Genomic DNA, 22,582 nt, shown 5'->3' on the forward strand with positions numbered 1-22,582 from the left:
GCGACGCACATGCTTCGCCCACTGATCACAGGCAACCTACCCCTCCGCACCAAGCTCGCGCTACACAAACTGTATGTGCGCCCTCACCTCACGTACGCGGCACCGGCGTGGTTCTCCTATGCCAGCGAGACCAACCGCCGAAGACTGCGCATCGTGCAAAACACCGTCTTACGACGCGCAGTAAAGGCACCACGCTACGTGAGGAACGCCACCATAGCGCGAGACTTGCGGATGGAGTCAATCGACGAGTTCGTCGCACGGCTCGCGATGAGGATGTTTGATCGAGCGGACGCCTCTCAACATCCTCACCTCCAAAATATCGCGCCGTGGCACTCCAGGCCGCCCGACCGATACAAGTACCCGCGTGAGCTCTTCTCCGCGGGTCCCGACGACACCAGGGCAGCAGCTGCGGCTTCGACCGCTGGTCGCCTCGCTGGGCCTCCCCCGGGGCCACCGGGGGTCTCACCCGGCGGAGCTTGACCGCGAGCCGCGCTAGCTGCCCGATACCACCTATCATGACACCAGGGCCAAGTCGAGACTACTCCTTGGCCCCCTCATTACCACCGGATTTGACAACCCGGACATGACCCCACAGGCTGCGCGCAGCGGGTAGAGACTGAGTCTCCCCGCGCGCCTGCAGCCCCCACCAAGGGCTATATGCCCGCCCCCGTACCGCCCTGTATCAGCAGGGCGCGAACAGAAACACCACTTGAAGGGGGCATACGCCCCGAACAAGACAAAACACCCCCCTCGCGAGGGAGGGTGCAACAATAACCACGACGGAAAAAAAAACCTCACTCACCAGTCTTACCGTTTCGCTGTCGAGTAGTTGTGTAGAGTAGTGTCGTGTTGTGTACGTACAAACAAACAATCATACAAAATGTCCGGACGTGGCAAGGGCGGCAAGGTCAAGGGGAAGGCAAAGTCGCGTTCCAACCGCGCAGGTCTCCAGTTCCCGGTCGGTCGTATCCACAGGCTGCTCAGGAAGGGCAACTACGCCGAGAGGGTGGGTGCCGGTGCGCCGGTCTACCTTGCGGCCGTTATGGAGTACCTGGCGGCCGAAGTGCTCGAGTTGGCCGGTAACGCGGCCCGTGACAACAAAAAGACCAGGATCATACCGCGTCACCTGCAGTTGGCCATACGCAACGACGAGGAGCTCAACAAGCTACTCTCCGGCGTGACCATCGCACAGGGCGGTGTACTGCCTAACATTCAGGCGGTCCTTCTCCCCAAGAAGACCGAGAAGAAGACATAAATTACATTACAATACAATCGTATCGTTGTCATTGCAACGACCTAAAAGGCCCTTTTCAGGGCCGCAATATGATTCATTAAAACGCAATGATGGTGGTGGTGGTGGTGGTGTGGCAACCGTACCACCACCATTTTTTTGTTAGATAAATGTTTCAACGACATAATACGTACTTTGATCTCACCGAGATTATACCTACCTACATATTATTATCTATTATAAGTATACTACTAATACTACTACTACTACTACTACTGTGATATATAAAAACGGTAATCAGACTAAATGTAATATTAGTAGATGATTATTTGTTTCTATCAAATTAGTATTAAATTACCTATACTACAATATAATATAGACAATAACCAATACTTAATAATAATAACACGCTCGAAATTCCTCGCTTACGCAATCATCCAATCAGTAATATTTAATAGACAATACATGCATACTATGTTATGTTATGTACATTTTTTTTTGTTGTTGTTGTAAATTTTACTTTAAATAACCATAAATAAATCGTGTCAGAGGGAGAGGAAGACGGAGATAGAGACAGATACACATATAATACAACGCCCCGCCCCCTTCGACGGCGCCGTTCCCCCCCCCCCCCCCCACTCCTCTCGTGTCCCGACACGCGGCGTTCTAACGGTAACGACGCGATCGATTGGCCGCCGCGAATCGTATACCATGTAACGCCGGACCGGTTGCAAGAACACTTTCAAAGTGAAGTATACTGAAGTGACGAAATTTTTTTTAAAAAAGCTATTCTCGTGTGGTGTGTGCAGTAGTCGATACATTCTCTCAACTCTCGCATCTCGCATCTCGCATCTCGCGTTCACTATGCCACCAAAGACCAGCGGCAAGGCGGCCAAGAAGTCCGGCAAGGCACAGAAGAACATATCCAAATCGGACAAAAAGAAAAAGAAGCACAAGAGGAAGGAGAGCTACGCCATTTACATCTACAAGGTGCTCAAGCAGGTGCACCCCGACACCGGTATCTCTTCGAAGGCGATGTCAATCATGAACTCGTTCGTGAACGACATCTTCGAGAGGATCGCGGCTGAGGCGTCTCGTCTCGCTCACTACAACAAGCGTTCGACGATCACGTCCCGCGAGGTGCAGACCTCCGTGAGGCTCCTGCTGCCCGGCGAGCTCGCCAAGCACGCCGTCAGCGAGGGCACCAAGGCCGTCACCAAGTACACCAGCTCCAAGTGAGCGTCGCGGCGGGGTGGGACAACGGCGGTGACGTACGCAACGTAGGAGACGAACACGTCATCCAGACGCCGCGTCGTCTCAGCGCCGGCGATTTCTCTCTTATATTATATCATAATGAGAGCGATTGACAATAATCATCATCATCATCATAGTACCATCAAGTACCAACCAACCAACCAACCAAACGGCCCTTTTCAGGGCCACAATATATATCCGAAGAGTCTGTAGAGACCACATAGTATCAACGACAAGCGTAAAAAACTATAAATAAATAAATAAATACTCTCTAAATACACCACATATCTAGTAAACATTTGACATAAAATCTACCATGAAAATGTATTATTAAATAACATGTCGGCTTTAGTAGTTAACCTACACACACATATATATATATCACCTATAAAGAAAAATCAAAACAAACACATACATTGTATGTATATAAGTATAATTATATATTATGCATGCATAAATGTTATCCGCTGACCGACCGACCAGTGATAATATATATTTATTATTATTTTATAAACAATTTCATTCACATAGGTACGCTTCCCTTTTTTTTCACGCACGGCACACCCGTCCTTACCCCCGAGCTCTTTTAGATTTTATATATAAAGGCGCTCTCCGCGCGTGAACGCGGTTTATATCATCACCACAGTTGATACGCGACGGACGTGTCGATCGTGATCGTATAATTTTAGAGTTGAGTTAGTTAGTGAGCGAGTTCGAGCAGTCGTCGTAATGGCACGTACAAAGCAGACAGCCCGTAAGTCCACCGGCGGTAAGGCGCCGCGAAAGCAGCTCGCCACAAAGGCGGCCCGCAAGAGCGCTCCCGCCACCGGCGGCGTGAAGAAGCCTCACCGTTACAGGCCCGGCACCGTCGCGCTGAGAGAGATCCGTCGCTACCAGAAGAGTACCGAGCTGTTGATCCGCAAGTTGCCGTTCCAACGTCTGGTGAGGGAGATTGCGCAGGACTTCAAGACCGACCTCAGGTTCCAGAGCTCCGCCGTGATGGCGCTTCAGGAGGCGAGCGAGGCGTATCTGGTGGGTCTCTTCGAGGACACCAACCTGTGCGCCATTCACGCCAAGCGAGTGACGATCATGCCCAAGGACATCCAACTGGCGAGACGCATTCGCGGCGAGCGTGCTTAATTTTGCGTAATATGTATACATAACATAACATATTATTATTATTATTATTACTACAACAAAAGGCCCTTTTCAGGGCCGCATATGATTCAAATGATGCATCTAATTGTGCACACTCAACAGTAGTGCCACAGTCAGACAGACATCACGTGTCGAACGATTAAAACGTAAAACTTTTAAAATAAAATAAAAAAAAAAGTAATGAACTGATAGAAAATTATTAATCAATTGTTTTACGATTTACAAAATTTTGACTAAACAGACCAATCGCACCGTCTGTCCGGTAACAAACAGGTTTTAAAAGAAATAGAATAAAAAATATATATATATATATATTATTTTCTATTATGCGTCTATATTTTACACTATTGTTACATTGTTTCTTAGAAAACAATAAGTACCTCACGCCCACAATAATAAATATTTTTTTTATTATTTAAGTACATATTTATGGCACCACTTAAGGTTGCGTTGCGTTGACTCTTGTCAACTCAGTTTAATAATTTTGTTAATTGTTTTTATTGATTTTTTTGTTTGCGTATTACGTCTTTACCGTTTGTAGTTTGTCATAATATAATAGACATATTTGGAGGGTTCATTTTGCTTATTTATGTAGTTATTATATATTATACATACGTAACCGACAACGAAAATAACATTAAAGGACGAATATCTCTACAAACCGACCGATTCCCCCCCGCGCCCCTCGGACAACTGCCGACTTATATATATTCGAGGTTCGGGCATTCTTCTATATAAACCGCGAGTTAATCGGCGCGAAGCGCATTCGAACAGTGAACGTACGGTCTTCTGCCTTTACAGTGCACACGAGCCTCTCCATGCACTGTATTGCCGTAGTTTTTATTAGTAAAAACTCAAGCAATCGCCGTTGAGGATCCGCCTTGCACCCACTTACGCCGACGCCGAAGCAAAGAAAGCGCTGCGCCTAGTCCGGCCTCCCACCAGCGGGTCTCACCGGAGGATGCGCATGTGCGGACCGAGCTGAGGTGTTCAGGCTGTGCCTGGCAGACTCCGGCTCCAGCTATGGAGCGAAAACCGCGTCGCGATGCGTCCGGCCCGCGTGCCAACGTACGCTCCCGCTCTCGCGGTCGAGCCGCGTTACCGCCGCCGCCGTCGTCGTCGCCGCCGAAATCAAGTTCGTCGCGCAACCGGTCCTTGAGTGGCTCTCGCTCGCGTAGCGATCGAGCCCCGGGACCCGGAGACGAAAAACCGGGCGAAAAAGTCGTTCTTAGTGAACAGCTCTCGTCGCGGTATACTGCCGTTCGACACCCTGTCGAACCGGCCCCCCACAACCCCTCCCCCGCAGTGTTTACTACAGCGGGCCTTTTAGACAGTTCCACACTAACTCACGCAGACCCCGAGGTCACAGGTGACTCGCGCCCGGCTGGCGCTCGAGCCCCCCTCGCGGTACACAGTGAAAGTGACAGTGAAAGTGCTTGTGTTCTAATTAAAAGTGCAGTTGAACGGTGGCGCGCCACAGGGGGCAAGGGTGCCGCGGACGCGCGCGGTGCGCATGATGCGCGCGGTGCGCGCGGTACGCGTGGCGCTCGCGCTGCGGGACCCGCGGCGCCGCGTTCAAAGGGAGGAGAGCCGCGCACGCATGCGCAGGCTGAACGGCGCGCCCATGAGCAGCGCGCCGCTCACCCGCAGGATGCGGAATTAATTTCGTACCCTGCGGAGCCTCCCAGAGGTCAACGCAGGCGCCCCCGAGGTAGAAGAGGCCGGGGGGGGTTACAACCCCCCGCCCCCCCGCGCGCGGAAAATTCCGCGCACTTCGCGGAGGGCCCCAGTAGGGCCGCTCCTGACTCCGCTCCAGCCGCTGGAGCCTCCAGGACCGCCGGACAGCACGCCGCACGCCCCCGCAGCGGGGGCCCTCTGAGGGGCCAGATGTTCCTCAGCGAGGCGGCGATTGCTGAGGCGGTCGACAGGGCGGTCAACTCATTGTTGAGCGCCCTCTACCCGACTCCGCCTGCCCCGACCCATGGAGGTCGCCGGCCGCGCAGTCGAGGCGTAAGACACACACACCAACAACAACAACAATGATCTTACGCCTCTTACATTGGAACGCCGAGGGCCTTAGGGGGAAAGGTCCCTACCTGCGCAACATCCTACGTACACACAACGTAGATGTTGCGCTCATTTCAGAGACACACCTGCGCCCCACCGACCGCCTGAGTGCTGCGGGCTACTTCGTTTACCGCGAAGAGCATCAGGCGATCAACGGGGCGCCCATGCGCGGCCTGGCAGTGCTGGTTAGAAGGAGTATTCCTCACCGCGCTATCCAGGCCGTCAACCTGACTGGCATCCTGACGCTGGGGGTAGAGCTGGAACTGGGCGGTCAGCCCACAGACGTGTTGGCCGCCTACGCTCCCCCCGGCGCAAATTTCATTGAAGCCGAGCTGGAGGCAGCTCTCAGCGCGAAGCCGACGATCATCGCGGGTGACTGGAATGCCAAACACATCAACTGGCATTCCCAAGTCACGAATGCGCGAGGTCGTCGCCTCCTGCACCACGCCGAAGAGCGCGGCTACCTGGTGTGCGGACCTGACTCCGCCACCCACTTTCCTAGGATAGCCGCCCACAGGCCGGACACCATCGATCTGGTGGTGCACAACCGGCCTGACCTCCACCTAGCGCAGGAGGTCCTGATGGACGAATACCAGTCGGACCACCAGCCGGTGCTGTGCCTCATCGCGGGGGCTCCATCCCCGCCCGCACGCACCCGGAAGGTCACCGACTGGAACACCTTTGAGTCCATCATGGAAGACACCCCTGCGCCCGGCCCACCGGATTCGACAGGCGCCGTTGACGACATGGCGGAGTCCATGACGCGGCAACTCCAGGCAGCTCTGGCGGCAGCGACCTCAATGCGCACGCCGGAGATCACCTGCCAGGACCTTGCACCCTATGTGCAAAGGCTGATTCAGCGCAAGCGCGCGCTCAGGAGGCAATGGCAGCGCAACCGCTGCCCCGCGCTCAAAACGCAGCTGAATCGCCTCGCCGAACGTGTCAAGGCCGAGCTGGCCTCACACGAACGGCGCACATGGGAGTGCACACTGGGAGAGGCCACCACAGAGCCTACCCGCCTCTACCAACTTTGCCGCCGTCTCTACAGGACTCCAGAGCCGAAGCGTCCCCTTCGCGACAGCAACGGCGCCATTACTTACGATGACACAGATCGGGCCGAAATATTCGCCGAACACCTCCAGCGTCAGTTCTCGCCGAACCCCGCGACGTCCCCTACGCGCGTGGCAGAGGTGGTGAACGCTGTCGAGGCGTGGCTGACGTGCCCGATCTCTACCGATGAAGCCCAGATCTTCTTCTCGCCGTCACAAGTGCGGAAGAGGATCTCACGACTGCGACCCAGGAAGGCGCCGGGACCGGACGGCATCACCCACGAGGCGCTGCGCCATCTGCCCATGAGGTGGATAGTCGCGCTGTCGCGCCTCTTCACGGGTATCCTCCGGTATACGCACTTCCCCAGATCATGGAAAGAGGGCAAGGTGATCTTAATATCGAAGCCCGGGAAGGACTCTACCCGACCCGAGAGCTATCGACCCATCACCTTGCTCTCGACGCAGTCGAAACTGTTCGAGTGGCTGTTGCTGCAGAGGATCGAACAGTACCTGCAGCCGAGGCCCGAACAGTTCGGCTTCCGCGGCGAGCACAGCACGACGCTGCAGCTGACGAAGGTGCTCTACACTGCAGCCTCGGCCCTCAACAAAAAGGAGGGGGCCGCCGCCGTTATGCTGGACATGGCGAAGGCCTTTGACCGTGTCTGGCACGACGGCCTCGTGCTGAAGCTCATCGAGTCTCCACTACCCCGCCGAATGGTCGCCGTGCTCCGCGCCTTTCTCACCGAGCGCACGTTTTTCGTTGCGACGGGAGAGGCAGCGTCGAGACCGCGACCCATCACGGCGGGAGTCCCGCAAGGCAGCGTGTTATCGCCCCTGCTGTACACCACATACACCGATGACGTTCCGTGCCCCGAGGGGTGCACACTCGCCCTCTACGCCGATGACACGGCGTATGTGGCGACATCGCTGGGGGCCTCGCACGCCGCCCGAAAACTCCAACGCGCTCTGGACCTACTGCCAGAGTGGCTGGACAAGTGGAGACTCGCCGCCAACCCGGACAAGACACAGGCAATTGCCTTCGGCCGGGGTAGGTTGCCACCACCCTTACGCTTCCTGGATCGAGACGTGCCGTGGAAGTCGCCGGTCACCTATCTAGGGGTCACCATAGACCGGAGTCTTACCATGAAGCACCACATCTCCAGGGCTGTAAGGAGCGCCAAGTGGGCGACGCACATGCTTCGCCCACTGATCACAGGCAACCTACCCCTCCGCACCAAGCTCGCGCTACACAAATTGTATGTGCGCCCTCACCTCACGTACGCGGCACCGGCGTGGTTCTCCTATGCCAGCGAGACCAACCGCCGAAGACTGCGCATCGTGCAAAACACTGTCCTACGACGCGCAGTAAAGGCACCACGCTACGTGAGGAACGCCACCATAGCGCGAGACTTGCGGATGGAGTCGATCGACGAGTTCGTCGCACGGCTCGCGATGAGGATGTTTGATCGAGCGGACGCCTCTCAACATCCTCACCTCCAAAACATCGCGCCGTGGCACTCCAGGCCGCCCGACCGATACAAGTACCCGCGTGAGCTCTTCTCCGCGGGTCCCGACGACACCAGGGCAGCAGCTGCGGCTTCGACCGCTGGTCGCCTCGCTGGGCCTCCCCCGGGGCCACCGGGGGTCTCACCCGGCGGAGCTTGACCGCGAGCCGCGCTAGCTGCCCGATACCACCTATCATGACACCAGGGCCAAGTCGAGACTACTCCTTGGCCCCCTCATTACCACCGGATTTGACAACCCGGACATGACCCCACAGGCTGCGCGCAGCGGGTAGAGACTGAGTCTCCCCGCGCGCCTGCAGCCCCCACCAAGGGCTATATGCCCGCCCCCGTACCGCCCTGTATCAGCAGGGCGCGAACAGAAACACCACTTGAAGGGGGCATACGCCCCGAACAAGAAAAAACACCCCCCTCGCGAGGGAGGGTGCAACAATAACCACGACGGTGAACGCGGTTTATATCATCACCACAGTTGATACGCGACGGACGTGTCGATCGTGATCGTATAATTTTAGAGTTGAGTTAGTTAGTGAGCGAGTTCGAGCAGTCGTCGTAATGGCACGTACAAAGCAGACAGCCCGTAAGTCCACCGGCGGTAAGGCGCCGCGAAAGCAGCTCGCCACCAAGGCGGCCCGCAAGAGCGCTCCCGCCACCGGCGGCGTGAAGAAGCCTCACCGTTACAGGCCCGGCACCGTCGCGCTGAGAGAGATCCGTCGCTACCAGAAGAGTACCGAGCTGTTGATCCGCAAGTTGCCGTTCCAACGTCTGGTGAGGGAGATTGCGCAGGACTTCAAGACCGACCTCAGGTTCCAGAGCTCCGCCGTGATGGCGCTTCAGGAGGCGAGCGAGGCGTATCTGGTGGGTCTCTTCGAGGACACCAACCTGTGCGCCATTCACGCCAAGCGAGTGACGATCATGCCCAAGGACATCCAACTGGCGAGACGCATTCGCGGCGAGCGTGCTTAATTTTGCGTAATATGTATACATAACATAACATATTATTATTATTATTATTACTACAACAAAAGGCCCTTTTCAGGGCCGCATATGATTCAAATGATGCATCTAATTGTGCACACTCAACAGTAGTGCCACAGTCAGACAGACATCACGTGTCGAACGATTAAAACGTAAAACTTTTAAAATAAAATAAAAAAAAAGTAATGAACTGATAGAAAATTATTAATCAACTTGTTTTACTACACTTGATTTACAAAATTTTGACTAAACAGACCAATCGCACCGTCTGTCCGGTAACAAACAGGTTTTAAAAGAAATAGAATAAAAAATAAATATATATATTATTTTCTATTATGCGTCTATATTTTACACTATTGTTACATTGTTTCTTAGAAAACAATAAGTACCTCACGCCCACAATAATAAATATTTTTTTTATTATTTAAGTACATATTTATGGCACCACTTAAGGTTGCGTTGCGTTGACTCTTGTCAACTCAGTTTAATAATTTTGTTAATTGTTTTTATTGATTTTTTTGTTTGCGTATTACGTCTTTACCGTTTGTAGTTTGTCATAATATAATAGACATATTTGGAGGGTTCATTTTGCTTATTTATGTAGTTATTATATATTATACATACGTAACCGACAACGAAAATAACATTAAAGGACGAATATCTCTACAAACCGACCGACCGATTCCCCCCCCCGCGCCCCTCGGACAACTGCCGCCTTATATATATATTCGAGGTTCGGGCATTTTTCTCTATATAAACCGCGTGTTAATCGGCGCGAAGCGCATTCGAACAGTGAACGTAGTACGTGAGGCACGTACGCAGTGTTGGTTGATTCTTACATTCACTCAGTTTTCAATTCGAAACTCGCTGGTTCACAATGACCGGTCGCGGTAAGGGAGGAAAGGGATTGGGAAAAGGTGGCGCGAAGCGGCACAGGAAGGTGCTCCGTGATAACATCCAGGGTATCACCAAGCCGGCGATTCGACGTCTGGCGCGCAGGGGTGGCGTGAAACGTATCTCCGGTCTCATATACGAGGAGACCCGCGGTGTTCTCAAGGTTTTCCTCGAGAACGTCATCCGCGACGCGGTAACCTACACGGAGCACGCCAAGAGGAAGACCGTCACCGCAATGGACGTCGTGTACGCTCTGAAGCGCCAGGGCCGCACCCTCTACGGTTTCGGAGGTTAAGTTGGGTTCGGTCGTATATCCACTGATATATACCTATACCTACCTAACTATATGTATTTTTCAACAACAATAAAAAGGCCCTTTTCAGGGCCGCATATGTTTCGATAATAAAAATAAAACGTTATCACAACGACTAAACGTCACCTAAAATTAATTAATATACCAATATATGTTTATATTTAATAGATGGAAAATTAATATCGAATGCAAAACCGCTACATTTCCCTATAGATATCTAAAGCTAACTATCTACATACCTAAATACACGTTACGTGTAGCATGATAATAATATAAAGTCTTCGTATGTACTTAGTATGTAAAGTAGGTACACGGTACGGCTTTAACAATCACGTCGTAATATAGCGTAATTGAGAGATTTTGATAATAATATACATATGATATATTATGAAAATTAACAATATAGATATACGTCTAACCTAAACGGCCGCAGGTCGCGACCGAATCGCTCCTGGGCTAATGAAATTTTCTTATTTACATCTTTTGTTATATTATCATCAACCTTTTACCAATATATATATTTTATTAATAAATAATATATACATTTCATTTGTGTAGTGTGTGTTACGGAGCGAAGAGAACGCGCGCCTCTACGGCCTCGTCTCGGAGAGTGGTGCTGTTCTACAACATGCCGCATTCGATGCGATAAAATCAATCGTAATCTTAATATATTGTCTAAACGAACGGATCCCGTTGAACCTTGGAATCTTGACGTTCAACGGGAGACATCGCACGTGCGAATACCGTTTGATTTAATTGTTTAATTGTCAATTTAAAGTTAACGGTACGCGCGCGAGTCGACAATAACAAACTTTAAAAGTCGATACCTAACGCACGCCAACGCCTGCAGGGCGACTCGAAGTCGTGACCGGTCGCGGATATCATAAAGTCTAATTAGAATAGAGATTTTGTGCAATTTCTCGATTATATATTGGAAAAAATCCGATCAAACTGAGACGTGTTAGTGAAAAGTTTCCACGCCGAATACGAGAAAACGCATATAGTTGGCGAAGCTCTCGTCGCGGTATACTGATTCGTCTGGCAGGCGCTCACTAGCGCCGCGCACTCTTAGCATTGTTGTACATTGACTACAATTTTACAATATATTAAAAACTCGTTAATTTACGTGTAAACGTTAAGTGTCTAATTAATTGTTAATAAAAAAAAAAATGGCCGACACAGCAGTAGCATCGGAGACACCCGCGCCGGCGACGCCCGCCAAGAAGGCACCAAAAGCGGCAGCGGCGGCGGCCGCCGCGAAGAAACCCAAGGCGAGACCAACGCACCCCAAGACTTCCGACATGGTCAACAGCGCGATCAAAGAGCTCAAGGAGAGGAGCGGATCGTCCCTGCAGGCGATCAAGAAATACATCGCCTCGAATTATAGCCTAGACGCCGAGAGGTTGGCGCCGTTCATAAGAAAGTATCTCAAGCGCGCGGTCGCCTCCGGCACCCTGATTCAGACGAAGGGCAAGGGCGCATCGGGCTCGTTCAAGATAGACAGCAAGTCGGGAACCGGCGGCGGCGCGGCGAAGAAGGCGACGGCCGCCTCCGCTTCCTCCGGCGGCAGGGGCTCCGCCGCGGCGGCGTCCTCCGCGGCCAAATCGGTGAAGAAGCCGACCGCACAAGCCGCCAAGAAGACCGCCGCGAGTGCGGGCGCCAGGAGCAAGAAGGCCGCCGCCGCGGCCGCCGAGACCGCGTCCCCCGCCAAGGCGGGCGGAAGGGGTGGCACCGCCAAAGACAAGAAGGCAGCCGCTGCGGCCAAGAGGAAGCCGGCCGCGTCGGCCGCTCCGAAGAAAGGTCGCGGCTCCGCGGCCCCCTCCGCCGCAGCGTCCGGCAAGGGCGCGTCGACCACCGCCGCCGCTTCCAAGGCGAAGAGGAGCGCGAAACCACCGACCAAAAAACCTAAAGCACCCAAACCGAAGAAGGCAGCAGCCGCCGCGCCCAAATCGAAGGCCGCCACCGCTAAAAAGGCATCGGCCGCTTCCAAGAAGTGAACGCGACAATCCACGTTCAATACGCACGAGCCGCCGCACTGTGTTCGCGTGCGCTGATCACCGGTAAGAAGAAGAAGGAGGAGGAGGAGGAGGAGGGTCGGCCACCGGACGGAAGAGCGACGAACGCATCACAAGTTGGTCGGTTGTGTCGATGTTGTATGTATACACACACACACAACAACACGCACAAACACGCCACACAAAAAGCCCTTTTCAGGGCTAACATATGTTTCGCGAAACCGAAGTTGAGAGTTTCAATCGATAAATAAACGTGAAAAGGTAGTAATAATAAAATTACTTATATATAATTAAATAAATAAATAAATAATAAGAGATTACCTATTTTGTCGAAACATATACATATTCTAAATCAACGTGTATGCCTAAAAAATATGATTATATATTAAAAATATCAAAAACAGTACAGAACAGTAATAAACAAAATAAAAACTTAAACCACACATCAATAGATATTTGTAATTAAGTTGTAAGAGCGAGACAGCAACGCTAGGGGTATATACGCAAAGATGTATGTATATTATAAAAGTTAAATATTTTATATAAATAAACTTGAAATAAGCTTGCTATAAGCACACGTTTGTACACGTGCAATAGTAGGCACGGCGGCACGGCGGCACGCCAGGCAAGCGTAGACGATTGCAAAGCTTTCCAAGGAAACGTTTTTGAACTATTTGTATATATATATATATATATTGTATATATATATATATATAGTATTTACGTGCATTTTGTTAGTATCATGTGTTGGTATAATGCCTGTATGTATGCAATGCACGTTGTTAAAGATATAAAAAAAAAAAGTAGTGATATACATATTATTAACTTACCTATTTGCTAGCAACTCGACAGCCGTCGCGACACTTAATTAATGCGATCCTAGAAAACAACACTTCACAGTTCAGTCTTAGAGATATATAGATAGATAGACATTCTCTCTGATCATCTTGATCGTACATCACATCACATCACATCACGTCACATCTCATCTCAATCAGTTCGTTGAACGCGCGCACTTCACACGAGAGATACAAAAAATAGACAAATAGATAAATCGATAAATAAATAAATAAATAAATATATATATTCATATCACACCTGTATAGCACCGCCGTTCTTCGCCACAATCACCGTACCGTACGACACCACCATAACCACCACCACCGTCGCGATCACTTCTTCTTCGTCGTCGTCGTCGTCGTCGTCGTCGTCTACCAATCGCTATAACAATAATTAATACGTGTTAATCGCACGGGCCCGCCTGGAGCGTCGCCTCCGCCTCCGCCGCCCGACTGCCCGACTCCCGACAAAACAATATTCTAAAATTAATATTACCTTTGCCAGATGTGTGTTGGTGCAATAAAAGTTGCAAACAATAGAGAGACCTATTGCACTACCCCCGCCCCCGCCCCCCCGCATATTTCATATTTCTACTATACATCATTGCCATCATTTTACAATATCTTTAAAAAATAATGTGCTAAAAATATGAGATTTATATTTTATACACCTACGTATATATATTACGTAATTAGGCAAACATACCGGGCTGTCTGTCTGTCTGTCTGTCTGTCTGTCTGTCTGTCTGTCTGTGAAACCCTAACTTGAAATATAAAAATCGACAATAGGTTCATTAGAAGTTATCATCTATCTTCTACCCATTAGTAGTGTCTACTTCACATTATTATTTATTAATTATTATTATTATTATTTTTTTTTTATATAAATAAGTCGCGGAGGGACGGTTAAACGTAACAGTATAAGAATATAAGAATACAACGTATAAGATTATATATGTTATTTTATTTGGAATTGATAATTCAAATAAACAATTTGTGTTGTGTTGTGTTGCTTAATTTCATTAAACTTAAAAAAAATAGAGAAACGTCATTAAAACTCAATTCAATCTCAAGATTCGACTACTTTTTCCAACCGCGATGGATGGATGCTACCGCCATCTAGTATACAATAAAGAAACATACTACTTTTTTTCTTTACATAATATTATGTATACGTAGATACGGTACTGGACGTCAGTCAGCCCTCCCCATCTCGCTCGCTCTCTATCTCTCTGAATATCGCTCGCTCGCTCGGCCGGCATCCAATCGCGTTTAGTAGCGTAGAGAAGTAGACCTCGTCGTTTGTCATACCCGGCCGGTTGGTTAAATACCGTTGGAATTTATATTTAACAAATTCGTCGCTATGGAAAAAAAAACCTCACTCACCAGTCTTACCGTTTCGCTGTCGAGTAGTTGTGTAGAGTAGTGTCGTGTTGTGTACGTACAAACAAACAATCATACAAAATGTCCGGACGTGGCAAGGGCGGCAAGGTCAAGGGGAAGGCAAAGTCGCGTTCCAACCGCGCAGGTCTCCAGTTCCCGGTCGGTCGTATCCACAGGCTGCTCAGGAAGGGCAACTACGCCGAGAGGGTGGGTGCCGGTGCGCCGGTCTACCTTGCGGCCGTTATGGAGTACCTGGCGGCCGAAGTGCTCGAGTTGGCCGGTAACGCGGCCCGTGACAACAAAAAGACCAGGATCATACCGCGTCACCTCCAGTTGGCCATACGCAACGACGAGGAGCTCAACAAGCTACTCTCCGGCGTGACCATCGCACAGGGCGGTGTACTGCCTAACATTCAGGCGGTCCTTCTCCCCAAGAAGACCGAGAAGAAGACATAAATTACATTACAATACAATCGTATCGTTGTCATTGCAACGACCTAAAAGGCCCTTTTCAGGGCCGCAATATGATTCATTAAAACGCAATGATGGTGGTGGTGGTGGTGTGGCAACCGTACCACCACCATTTTTTTGTTAGATAAATGTTTCAACGACATAATACGTACTTCGATCTCACCGAGATTATACCTACCTACATATTATTATCTATTATAAGTATACTACTAATACTACTACTACTACTACTACTACTACTGTGATATATAAAAACGGTAATCAGACTAAATGTAATATTAGTAGATGATTATTTGTTTCTATCAAATTAGTATTAAATTACCTATACTACAATATAATATAGACAATAACCAATACTTAATAATAATAACACGCTCGAAATTCCTCGCTTACGCAATCATCCAATCAGTAATACTTAATAGACAATACATGCATACTATGTTATGTACATTTTTTTTTTGTTGTTGTTGTAAATTTTACTTTAAATAACCATAAATAAATCGTGTCAGAGGGAGAGGGAGACGGAGATAGAGACAGATACACATATAATATAACGCCCCGCCCCCTTCGCCGTCGCCGTTCACCCCCCCCCCCCCACCAACCCCCCCCCCCTCTCGTGTCCCATCACGCGGCGTTCTAACGGTAACGACGCGATCGATTGGCCGCCGCGAATCGTATACCATGTAACTCCGGACCGGTTGCAAGAACACTTTCAAAGTGAAGTATACTGAAGTGACGAAAAATGTTTTTTAAAAAAGCTATTCTCGTGTGGTGTGTGCAGTAGTCGATACATTCTCTCAACTCTCGCATCTCGCATCTCGCATCTCGCGTTCACTATGCCACCAAAGACCAGCGGCAAGGCGGCCAAGAAGTCCGGCAAGGCACAGAAGAACATATCCAAATCGGACAAAAAGAAAAAGAAGCACAAGAGGAAGGAGAGCTACGCCATTTACATCTACAAGGTGCTCAAGCAGGTGCACCCCGACACCGGTATCTCTTCGAAGGCGATGTCAATCATGAACTCGTTCGTGAACGACATCTTCGAGAGGATCGCGGCTGAGGCGTCTCGTCTCGCTCACTACAACAAGCGTTCGACGATCACGTCCCGCGAGGTGCAGACCTCCGTGAGGCTCCTGCTGCCCGGCGAGCTCGCCAAGCACGCCGGCAGCGAGGGCACCAAGGCCGTCACCAAGTACACCAGCTCCAAGTGAGCGTCGCGGCGGGGTGGGACAACGGCGGTGACGTACGCAACGTAGGAGACGAACACGTCATCCAGACGCCGCGTCGTCTCAGCGCCGGCGATTTCTCTTATTATATTATATCATAATGAGAGCGATTGACAATAATAATCATCATCATCATCATAGTACCATCAAGTACCAACCAACCAACCAAACGGCCCTTTTCAGGGCCACAATATATATCCGAAGAGTCCGTAGAGACCACATAGTATCAACGACAAGCGTAAAAAACTATAAATAAATACTCTCTAAATACACCACATATCTAGTAAACATTTGACATAAAATCTACCATGAAAATGTATTATTAAATAATATGTCTGCTTTAGTAGTTAACCTACATAAAGAAAAATCAAAACAAACACATACATTGTATGTATACAAGTATAATTATATATTATGCATAACTGTTATCCGCTGACCGACCGACCGACCAGTAATAATATATATTTATTATTATGTTATAAACAATTTCATTCACATAGGTACGCTTCCCTTTTTTTTTCACGCACGGCAAACCCGTCCTTACCCCCGAGCTCTTTTCGATTTTATATATAAAGGCGCTCTCCGCGCGTGAACGCGGTTTATATCATCACCACAGTTGATACGCGACGGACGTGTCGATCGTGATCGTATAATTTTAGAGTTGAGTTAGTTAGTGAGCGAGTTCGAGCAGTCGTCGTAATGGCACGTACAAAGCAGACAGCCCGTAAGTCCACCGGCGGTAAGGCGCCGCGAAAGCAGCTCGCCACCAAGGCGGCCCGCAAGAGCGCTCCCGCCACCGGCGGCGTGAAGAAGCCTCACCGTTACAGGCCCGGCACCGTCGCGCTGAGAGAGATCCGTCGCTACCAGAAGAGTACCGAGCTGTTGATCCGCAAGTTGCCGTTCCAACGTCTGGTGAGGGAGATTGCGCAGGACTTCAAGACCGACCTCAGGTTCCAGAGCTCCGCCGTGATGGCGCTTCAGGAGGCGAGCGAGGCGTATCTGGTGGGTCTCTTCGAGGACACCAACCTGTGCGCCATTCACGCCAAGCGAGTGACGATCATGCCCAAGGACATCCAACTGGCGAGACGCATTCGCGGCGAGCGTGCTTAATTTTGCGTAATATGTATACATAACATAACATATTATTATTATTATTATTACTACAACAAAAGGCCCTTTTCAGGGCCGCATATGATTCAAATGATGCATCTAATTGTGCACACTCAACAGTAGTGCCACAGTCAGACAGACATCACGTGTCGAACGATTAAAACGTAAAACTTTTAAAATAAAATAAAAAAAAAGTAATGAACTGATAGAAAATTATTAATCAACTTGTTTTACTACACTTGATTTACAAAATTTTGACTAAACAGACCAATCGCACCGTCTGTCCGGTAACAAACAGGTTTTAAAAGAAATAGATTAAAAAATAAATATATATATTATTTTCTATTATGCGTCTATATTTTACACTATTGTTACATTGTTTCTTAGAAAACAATAAGTACCTCACGCCCACAATAATAAATATTTTTTTTATTATTTAAGTACATATTTATGGCACCACTTAAGGTTGCGTTGCGTTGACTCTTGTCAACTCAGTTTAATAATTTTGTTAATTGTTTTTATTGATTTTTTTGTTTGCGTATTACGTCTTTACCGTTTGTAGTTTGTCATAATATAATAGACATATTTGGAGGGTTCATTTTGCTTATTTATGTAGTTATTATATATTATACATACGTAACCGACAACGAAAATAACATTAAAGGACGAATATCTCTACAAACCGACCGACCGATTCCCCCCCCCGCGCCCCTCGGACAACTGCCGCCTTATATATATATTCGAGGTTCGGGCATTTTTCTCTATATAAACCGCGTGTTAATCGGCGCGAAGCGCATTCGAACAGTGAACGTAGTACGTGAGGCACGTACGCAGTGTTGGTTGATTCTTACATTCACTCAGTTTTCAATTCGAAACTCGCTGGTTCACAATGACCGGTCGCGGTAAGGGAGGAAAGGGATTGGGAAAAGGTGGCGCGAAGCGGCACAGGAAGGTGCTCCGTGATAACATCCAGGGTATCACCAAGCCGGCGATTCGACGTCTGGCGCGCAGGGGTGGCGTGAAACGTATCTCCGGTCTCATATACGAGGAGACCCGCGGTGTTCTCAAGGTTTTCCTCGAGAACGTCATCCGCGACGCGGTAACCTACACGGAGCACGCCAAGAGGAAGACCGTCACCGCAATGGACGTCGTGTACGCTCTGAAGCGCCAGGGCCGCACCCTCTACGGTTTCGGAGGTTAAGTTGGGTTCGGTCGTATATCCACTGATATATACCTATACCTACCTAACTATATGTATTTTTCAACAACAATAAAAAGGCCCTTTTCAGGGCCGCATATGTTTCGATAATAAAAATAAAACGTTATCACAACGACTAAACGTCACCTAAAATTAATTAATATACCAATATATGTTTATATTTAATAGATGGAAAATTAATATCGAATGCAAAACCGCTACATTTCCCTATAGATATCTAAAGCTAACTATCTACATACCTAAATACACGTTACGTGTAGCATGATAATAATATAAAGTCTTCGTATGTACTTAGTATGTAAAGTAGGTACACGGTACGGCTTTAACAATCACGTCGTAATATAGCGTAATTGAGAGATTTTGATAATAATATACATATGATATATTATGAAAATTAACAATATAGATATACGTCTAACCTAAACGGCCGCAGGTCGCGACCGAATCGCTCCTGGGCTAATGAAATTTTCTTATTTACATCTTTTGTTATATTATCATCAACCTTTTACCAATATATATATTTTATTAATAAATAATATATACATTTCATTTGTGTAGTGTGTGTTACGGAGCGAAGAGAACGCGCGCCTCTACGGCCTCGTCTCGGAGAGTGGTGCTGTTCTACAACATGCCGCATTCGATGCGATAAAATCAATCGTAATCTTAATATATTGTCTAAACGAACGGATCCCGTTGAACCTTGGAATCTTGACGTTCAACGGGAGACATCGCACGTGCGAATACCGTTTGATTTAATTGTTTAATTGTCAATTTAAAGTTAACGGTACGCGCGCGAGTCGACAATAACAAACTTTAAAAGTCGATACCTAACGCACGCCAACGCCTGCAGGGCGACTCGAAGTCGTGACCGATCGCGGATATCATAAAGTCTAATTAGAATAGAGATTTTGTGCAATTTCTCGATTATATATTGGAAAAAATCCGATCAAACTGAGACGTGTTAGTGAAAAGTTTCCACGCCGAATACGAGAAAACGCATATAGTTGGCGAAGCTCTCGTCGCGGTATACTGATTCGTCTGGCAGGCGCTCACTAGCGCCGCGCACTCTTAGCATTGTTGTACATTGACTACAATTTTACAATATATTAAAAACTCGTTAATTTACGTGTAAACGTTAAGTGTCTAATTAATTGTTAATAAAAAAAAAAATGGCCGACACAGCAGTAGCATCGGAGACACCCGCGCCGGCGACGCCCGCCAAGAAGGCACCAAAAGCGGCAGCGGCCGCGAAGAAACCCAAGGCGAGACCAACGCACCCCAAGACTTCCGACATGGTCAACAGCGCGATCAAAGAGCTCAAGGAGAGGAGCGGATCGTCCCTGCAGGCGATCAAGAAATACATCGCCTCGAATTATAGCCTAGACGCCGAGAGGTTGGCGCCGTTCATAAGAAAGTATCTCAAGCGCGCGGTCGCCTCCGGCACCCTGATTCAGACGAAGGGCAAGGGCGCATCGGGCTCGTTCAAGATAGACAGCAAGTCGGGAACCGGCGGCGGCGCGGCGAAGAAGGCGACGGCCGCCTCCGCTTCCTCCGGCGGCAGGGGCTCCGCCGCGGCGGCGTCCTCCGCGGCCAAATCGGTGAAGAAGCCGACCGCACAAGCCGCCAAGAAGACCGCCGCGAGTGCGGGCGCCAGGAGCAAGAAGGCCGCCGCCGCGGCCGCCGAGACCGCGTCCCCCGCCAAGGCGGGCGGAAGGGGTGGCACCGCCAAAGACAAGAAGGCAGCCGCTGCGGCCAAGAGGAAGCCGGCCGCGTCGGCCGCTCCGAAGAAAGGTCGCGGCTCCGCGGCCCCCTCCGCCGCAGCGTCCGGCAAGGGCGCGTCGACCACCGCCGCCGCTTCCAAGGCGAAGAGGAGCGCGAAACCACCGACCAAAAAACCTAAAGCACCCAAACCGAAGAAGGCAGCAGCCGCCGCGCCCAAATCGAAGGCCGCCACCGCTAAAAAGGCATCGGCCGCTTCCAAGAAGTGAACGCGACAATCCACGTTCAATACGCACGAGCCGCCGCACTGTGTTCGCGTGCGCTGATCACCGGTAAGAAGAAGAAGGAGGAGGAGGAGGAGGAGGGTCGGCCACCGGACGGAAGAGCGACGAACGCATCACAAGTTGGTCGGTTGTGTCGATGTTGTATGTATACACACACACACAACAACACGCACAAACACGCCACACAAAAAGCCCTTTTCAGGGCTAACATATGTTTCGCGAAACCGAAGTTGAGAGTTTCAATCGATAAATAAACGTGAAAAGGTAGTAATAATAAAATTACTTATATATAATTAAATAAATAAATAAATAATAAGAGATTACCTATTTTGTCGAAACATATACATATTCTAAATCAACGTGTATGCCTAAAAAATATGATTATATATTAAAAATATCAAAAACAGTACAGAACAGTAATAAACAAAATAAAAACTTAAACCACACATCAATAGATATTTGTAATTAAGTTGTAAGAGCGAGACAGCAACGCTAGGGGTATATACGCAAAGATGTATGTATATTATAAAAGTTAAATATTTTATATAAATAAACTTGAAATAAGCTTGCTATAAGCACACGTTTGTACACGTGCAATAGTAGGCACGGCGGCACGGCGGCACGCCAGGCAAGCGTAGACGATTGCAAAGCTTTCCAAGGAAACGTTTTTGAACTATTTGTATATATATATATATATATTGTATATATATATATATATAGTATTTACGTGCATTTTGTTAGTATCATGTGTTGGTATAATGCCTGTATGTATGCAATGCACGTTGTTAAAGATATAAAAAAAAAAAGTAGTGATATACATATTATTAACTTACCTATTTGCTAGCAACTCGACAGCCGTCGCGACACTTAATTAATGCGATCCTAGAAAACAACACTTCACAGTTCAGTCTTAGAGATATATAGATAGATAGACATTCTCTCTGATCATCTTGATCGTACATCACATCACATCACATCACGTCACATCTCATCTCAATCAGTTCGTTGAACGCGCGCACTTCACACGAGAGATACAAAAAATAGACAAATAGATAAATCGATAAATAAATAAATAAATAAATATATATATTCATATCACACCTGTATAGCACCGCCGTTCTTCGCCACAATCACCGTACCGTACGACACCACCATAACCACCACCACCGTCGCGATCACTTCTTCTTCGTCGTCGTCGTCGTCGTCGTCGTCGTCTACCAATCGCTATAACAATAATTAATACGTGTTAATCGCACGGGCCCGCCTGGAGCGTCGCCTCCGCCTCCGCCGCCCGACTGCCCGACTCCCGACAAAACAATATTCTAAAATTAATATTACCTTTGCCAGATGTGTGTTGGTGCAATAAAAGTTGCAAACAATAGAGAGACCTATTGCACTACCCCCGCCCCCGCCCCCCCGCATATTTCATATTTCTACTATACATCATTGCCATCATTTTACAATATCTTTAAAAAATAATGTGCTAAAAATATGAGATTTATATTTTATACACCTACGTATATATATTACGTAATTAGGCAAACATACCGGGCTGTCTGTCTGTCTGTCTGTCTGTCTGTCTGTCTGTCTGTCTGTGAAACCCTAACTTGAAATATAAAAATCGACAATAGGTTCATTAGAAGTTATCATCTATCTTCTACCCATTAGTAGTGTCTACTTCACATTATTATTTATTAATTATTATTATTATTTTTTTTTTTTTATATAAATAAGTCGCGGAGGGACGGTTAAACGTAACAGTATAAGAATATAAGAATACAACGTATAAGATTATATATGTTATTTTATTTGGAATTGATAATTCAAATAAACAATTTGTGTTGTGTTG

General features: G+C 48.4%; 9 protein-coding genes across 9 annotated transcripts; all 9 read left to right on the forward strand.

Moving 5' to 3' along the window:
• Positions 1 to 807: 807 nt before the first annotated feature.
• LOC123717011 (histone H2A) lies at positions 808 to 1,322 on the forward strand. Its single transcript, XM_045672766.1, has one exon. The coding sequence runs from the start codon at positions 881 to 883 to the stop codon at positions 1,253 to 1,255; it is 375 nt and encodes a 124-aa protein (XP_045528722.1). The 5' UTR covers positions 808 to 880; the 3' UTR covers positions 1,256 to 1,322.
• A 697-nt stretch (positions 1,323 to 2,019) lies between these two features.
• LOC123717007 (histone H2B) lies at positions 2,020 to 2,752 on the forward strand. The gene has a single exon (XM_045672763.1). It carries the CDS (start codon positions 2,096 to 2,098, stop codon positions 2,468 to 2,470), a length of 375 nt encoding a protein of 124 aa, XP_045528719.1. The 5' UTR covers positions 2,020 to 2,095; the 3' UTR covers positions 2,471 to 2,752.
• A 7,284-nt stretch (positions 2,753 to 10,036) lies between these two features.
• Positions 10,037 to 10,505, forward strand: LOC123717024 (histone H4). Its single transcript, XM_045672777.1, has one exon. It carries the CDS (start codon positions 10,138 to 10,140, stop codon positions 10,447 to 10,449), a length of 312 nt encoding a protein of 103 aa, XP_045528733.1. The 5' UTR covers positions 10,037 to 10,137; the 3' UTR covers positions 10,450 to 10,505.
• Positions 10,506 to 11,608: 1,103 nt separating this feature from the next.
• LOC123716985 (late histone H1-like) lies at positions 11,609 to 12,845 on the forward strand. Its single transcript, XM_045672743.1, has one exon. It carries the CDS (start codon positions 11,637 to 11,639, stop codon positions 12,462 to 12,464), a length of 828 nt encoding a protein of 275 aa, XP_045528699.1. The 5' UTR covers positions 11,609 to 11,636; the 3' UTR covers positions 12,465 to 12,845.
• Positions 12,846 to 14,712: 1,867 nt separating this feature from the next.
• LOC123717018 (histone H2A) lies at positions 14,713 to 15,227 on the forward strand. The gene has a single exon (XM_045672772.1). It carries the CDS (start codon positions 14,786 to 14,788, stop codon positions 15,158 to 15,160), a length of 375 nt encoding a protein of 124 aa, XP_045528728.1. The 5' UTR covers positions 14,713 to 14,785; the 3' UTR covers positions 15,161 to 15,227.
• Positions 15,228 to 15,944: 717 nt separating this feature from the next.
• Positions 15,945 to 16,656, forward strand: LOC123717010 (histone H2B-like). Its single transcript, XM_045672765.1, has one exon. The coding sequence runs from the start codon at positions 16,012 to 16,014 to the stop codon at positions 16,384 to 16,386; it is 375 nt and encodes a 124-aa protein (XP_045528721.1). The 5' UTR covers positions 15,945 to 16,011; the 3' UTR covers positions 16,387 to 16,656.
• A 307-nt stretch (positions 16,657 to 16,963) lies between these two features.
• On the forward strand, positions 16,964 to 17,591 carry LOC123716993 (histone H3). Its single transcript, XM_045672750.1, has one exon. The coding sequence runs from the start codon at positions 17,101 to 17,103 to the stop codon at positions 17,509 to 17,511; it is 411 nt and encodes a 136-aa protein (XP_045528706.1). The 5' UTR covers positions 16,964 to 17,100; the 3' UTR covers positions 17,512 to 17,591.
• Positions 17,592 to 18,299: 708 nt separating this feature from the next.
• On the forward strand, positions 18,300 to 18,768 carry LOC123717025 (histone H4). The gene has a single exon (XM_045672778.1). The coding sequence runs from the start codon at positions 18,401 to 18,403 to the stop codon at positions 18,710 to 18,712; it is 312 nt and encodes a 103-aa protein (XP_045528734.1). The 5' UTR covers positions 18,300 to 18,400; the 3' UTR covers positions 18,713 to 18,768.
• A 1,103-nt stretch (positions 18,769 to 19,871) lies between these two features.
• LOC123716988 (late histone H1-like) lies at positions 19,872 to 21,099 on the forward strand. Its single transcript, XM_045672746.1, has one exon. It carries the CDS (start codon positions 19,900 to 19,902, stop codon positions 20,716 to 20,718), a length of 819 nt encoding a protein of 272 aa, XP_045528702.1. The 5' UTR covers positions 19,872 to 19,899; the 3' UTR covers positions 20,719 to 21,099.
• Positions 21,100 to 22,582: the final 1,483 nt, after the last annotated feature.

The sequence above is a fragment of the Pieris brassicae genome, chromosome 12 (assembly GCF_905147105.1).
Source record: "Pieris brassicae chromosome 12, ilPieBrab1.1, whole genome shotgun sequence".
Classification (NCBI taxonomy): domain Eukaryota; kingdom Metazoa; phylum Arthropoda; class Insecta; order Lepidoptera; family Pieridae; genus Pieris; species Pieris brassicae.

Bases quoted from the DNA above. Each gene is read 5' to 3' on its own strand.
- LOC123717011 (XM_045672766.1), top strand. From the start codon at position 881: ATGTCCGGACGTGGCAAGGGCGGCAAGGTCAAGGGGAAGGCAAAGTCG.
- LOC123717007 (XM_045672763.1), top strand. From the start codon at position 2,096: ATGCCACCAAAGACCAGCGGCAAGGCGGCCAAGAAGTCCGGCAAGGCA.
- LOC123717024 (XM_045672777.1), top strand. From the start codon at position 10,138: ATGACCGGTCGCGGTAAGGGAGGAAAGGGATTGGGAAAAGGTGGCGCG.
- LOC123716985 (XM_045672743.1), top strand. From the start codon at position 11,637: ATGGCCGACACAGCAGTAGCATCGGAGACACCCGCGCCGGCGACGCCC.
- LOC123717018 (XM_045672772.1), top strand. From the start codon at position 14,786: ATGTCCGGACGTGGCAAGGGCGGCAAGGTCAAGGGGAAGGCAAAGTCG.
- LOC123717010 (XM_045672765.1), top strand. From the start codon at position 16,012: ATGCCACCAAAGACCAGCGGCAAGGCGGCCAAGAAGTCCGGCAAGGCA.
- LOC123716993 (XM_045672750.1), top strand. From the start codon at position 17,101: ATGGCACGTACAAAGCAGACAGCCCGTAAGTCCACCGGCGGTAAGGCG.
- LOC123717025 (XM_045672778.1), top strand. From the start codon at position 18,401: ATGACCGGTCGCGGTAAGGGAGGAAAGGGATTGGGAAAAGGTGGCGCG.
- LOC123716988 (XM_045672746.1), top strand. From the start codon at position 19,900: ATGGCCGACACAGCAGTAGCATCGGAGACACCCGCGCCGGCGACGCCC.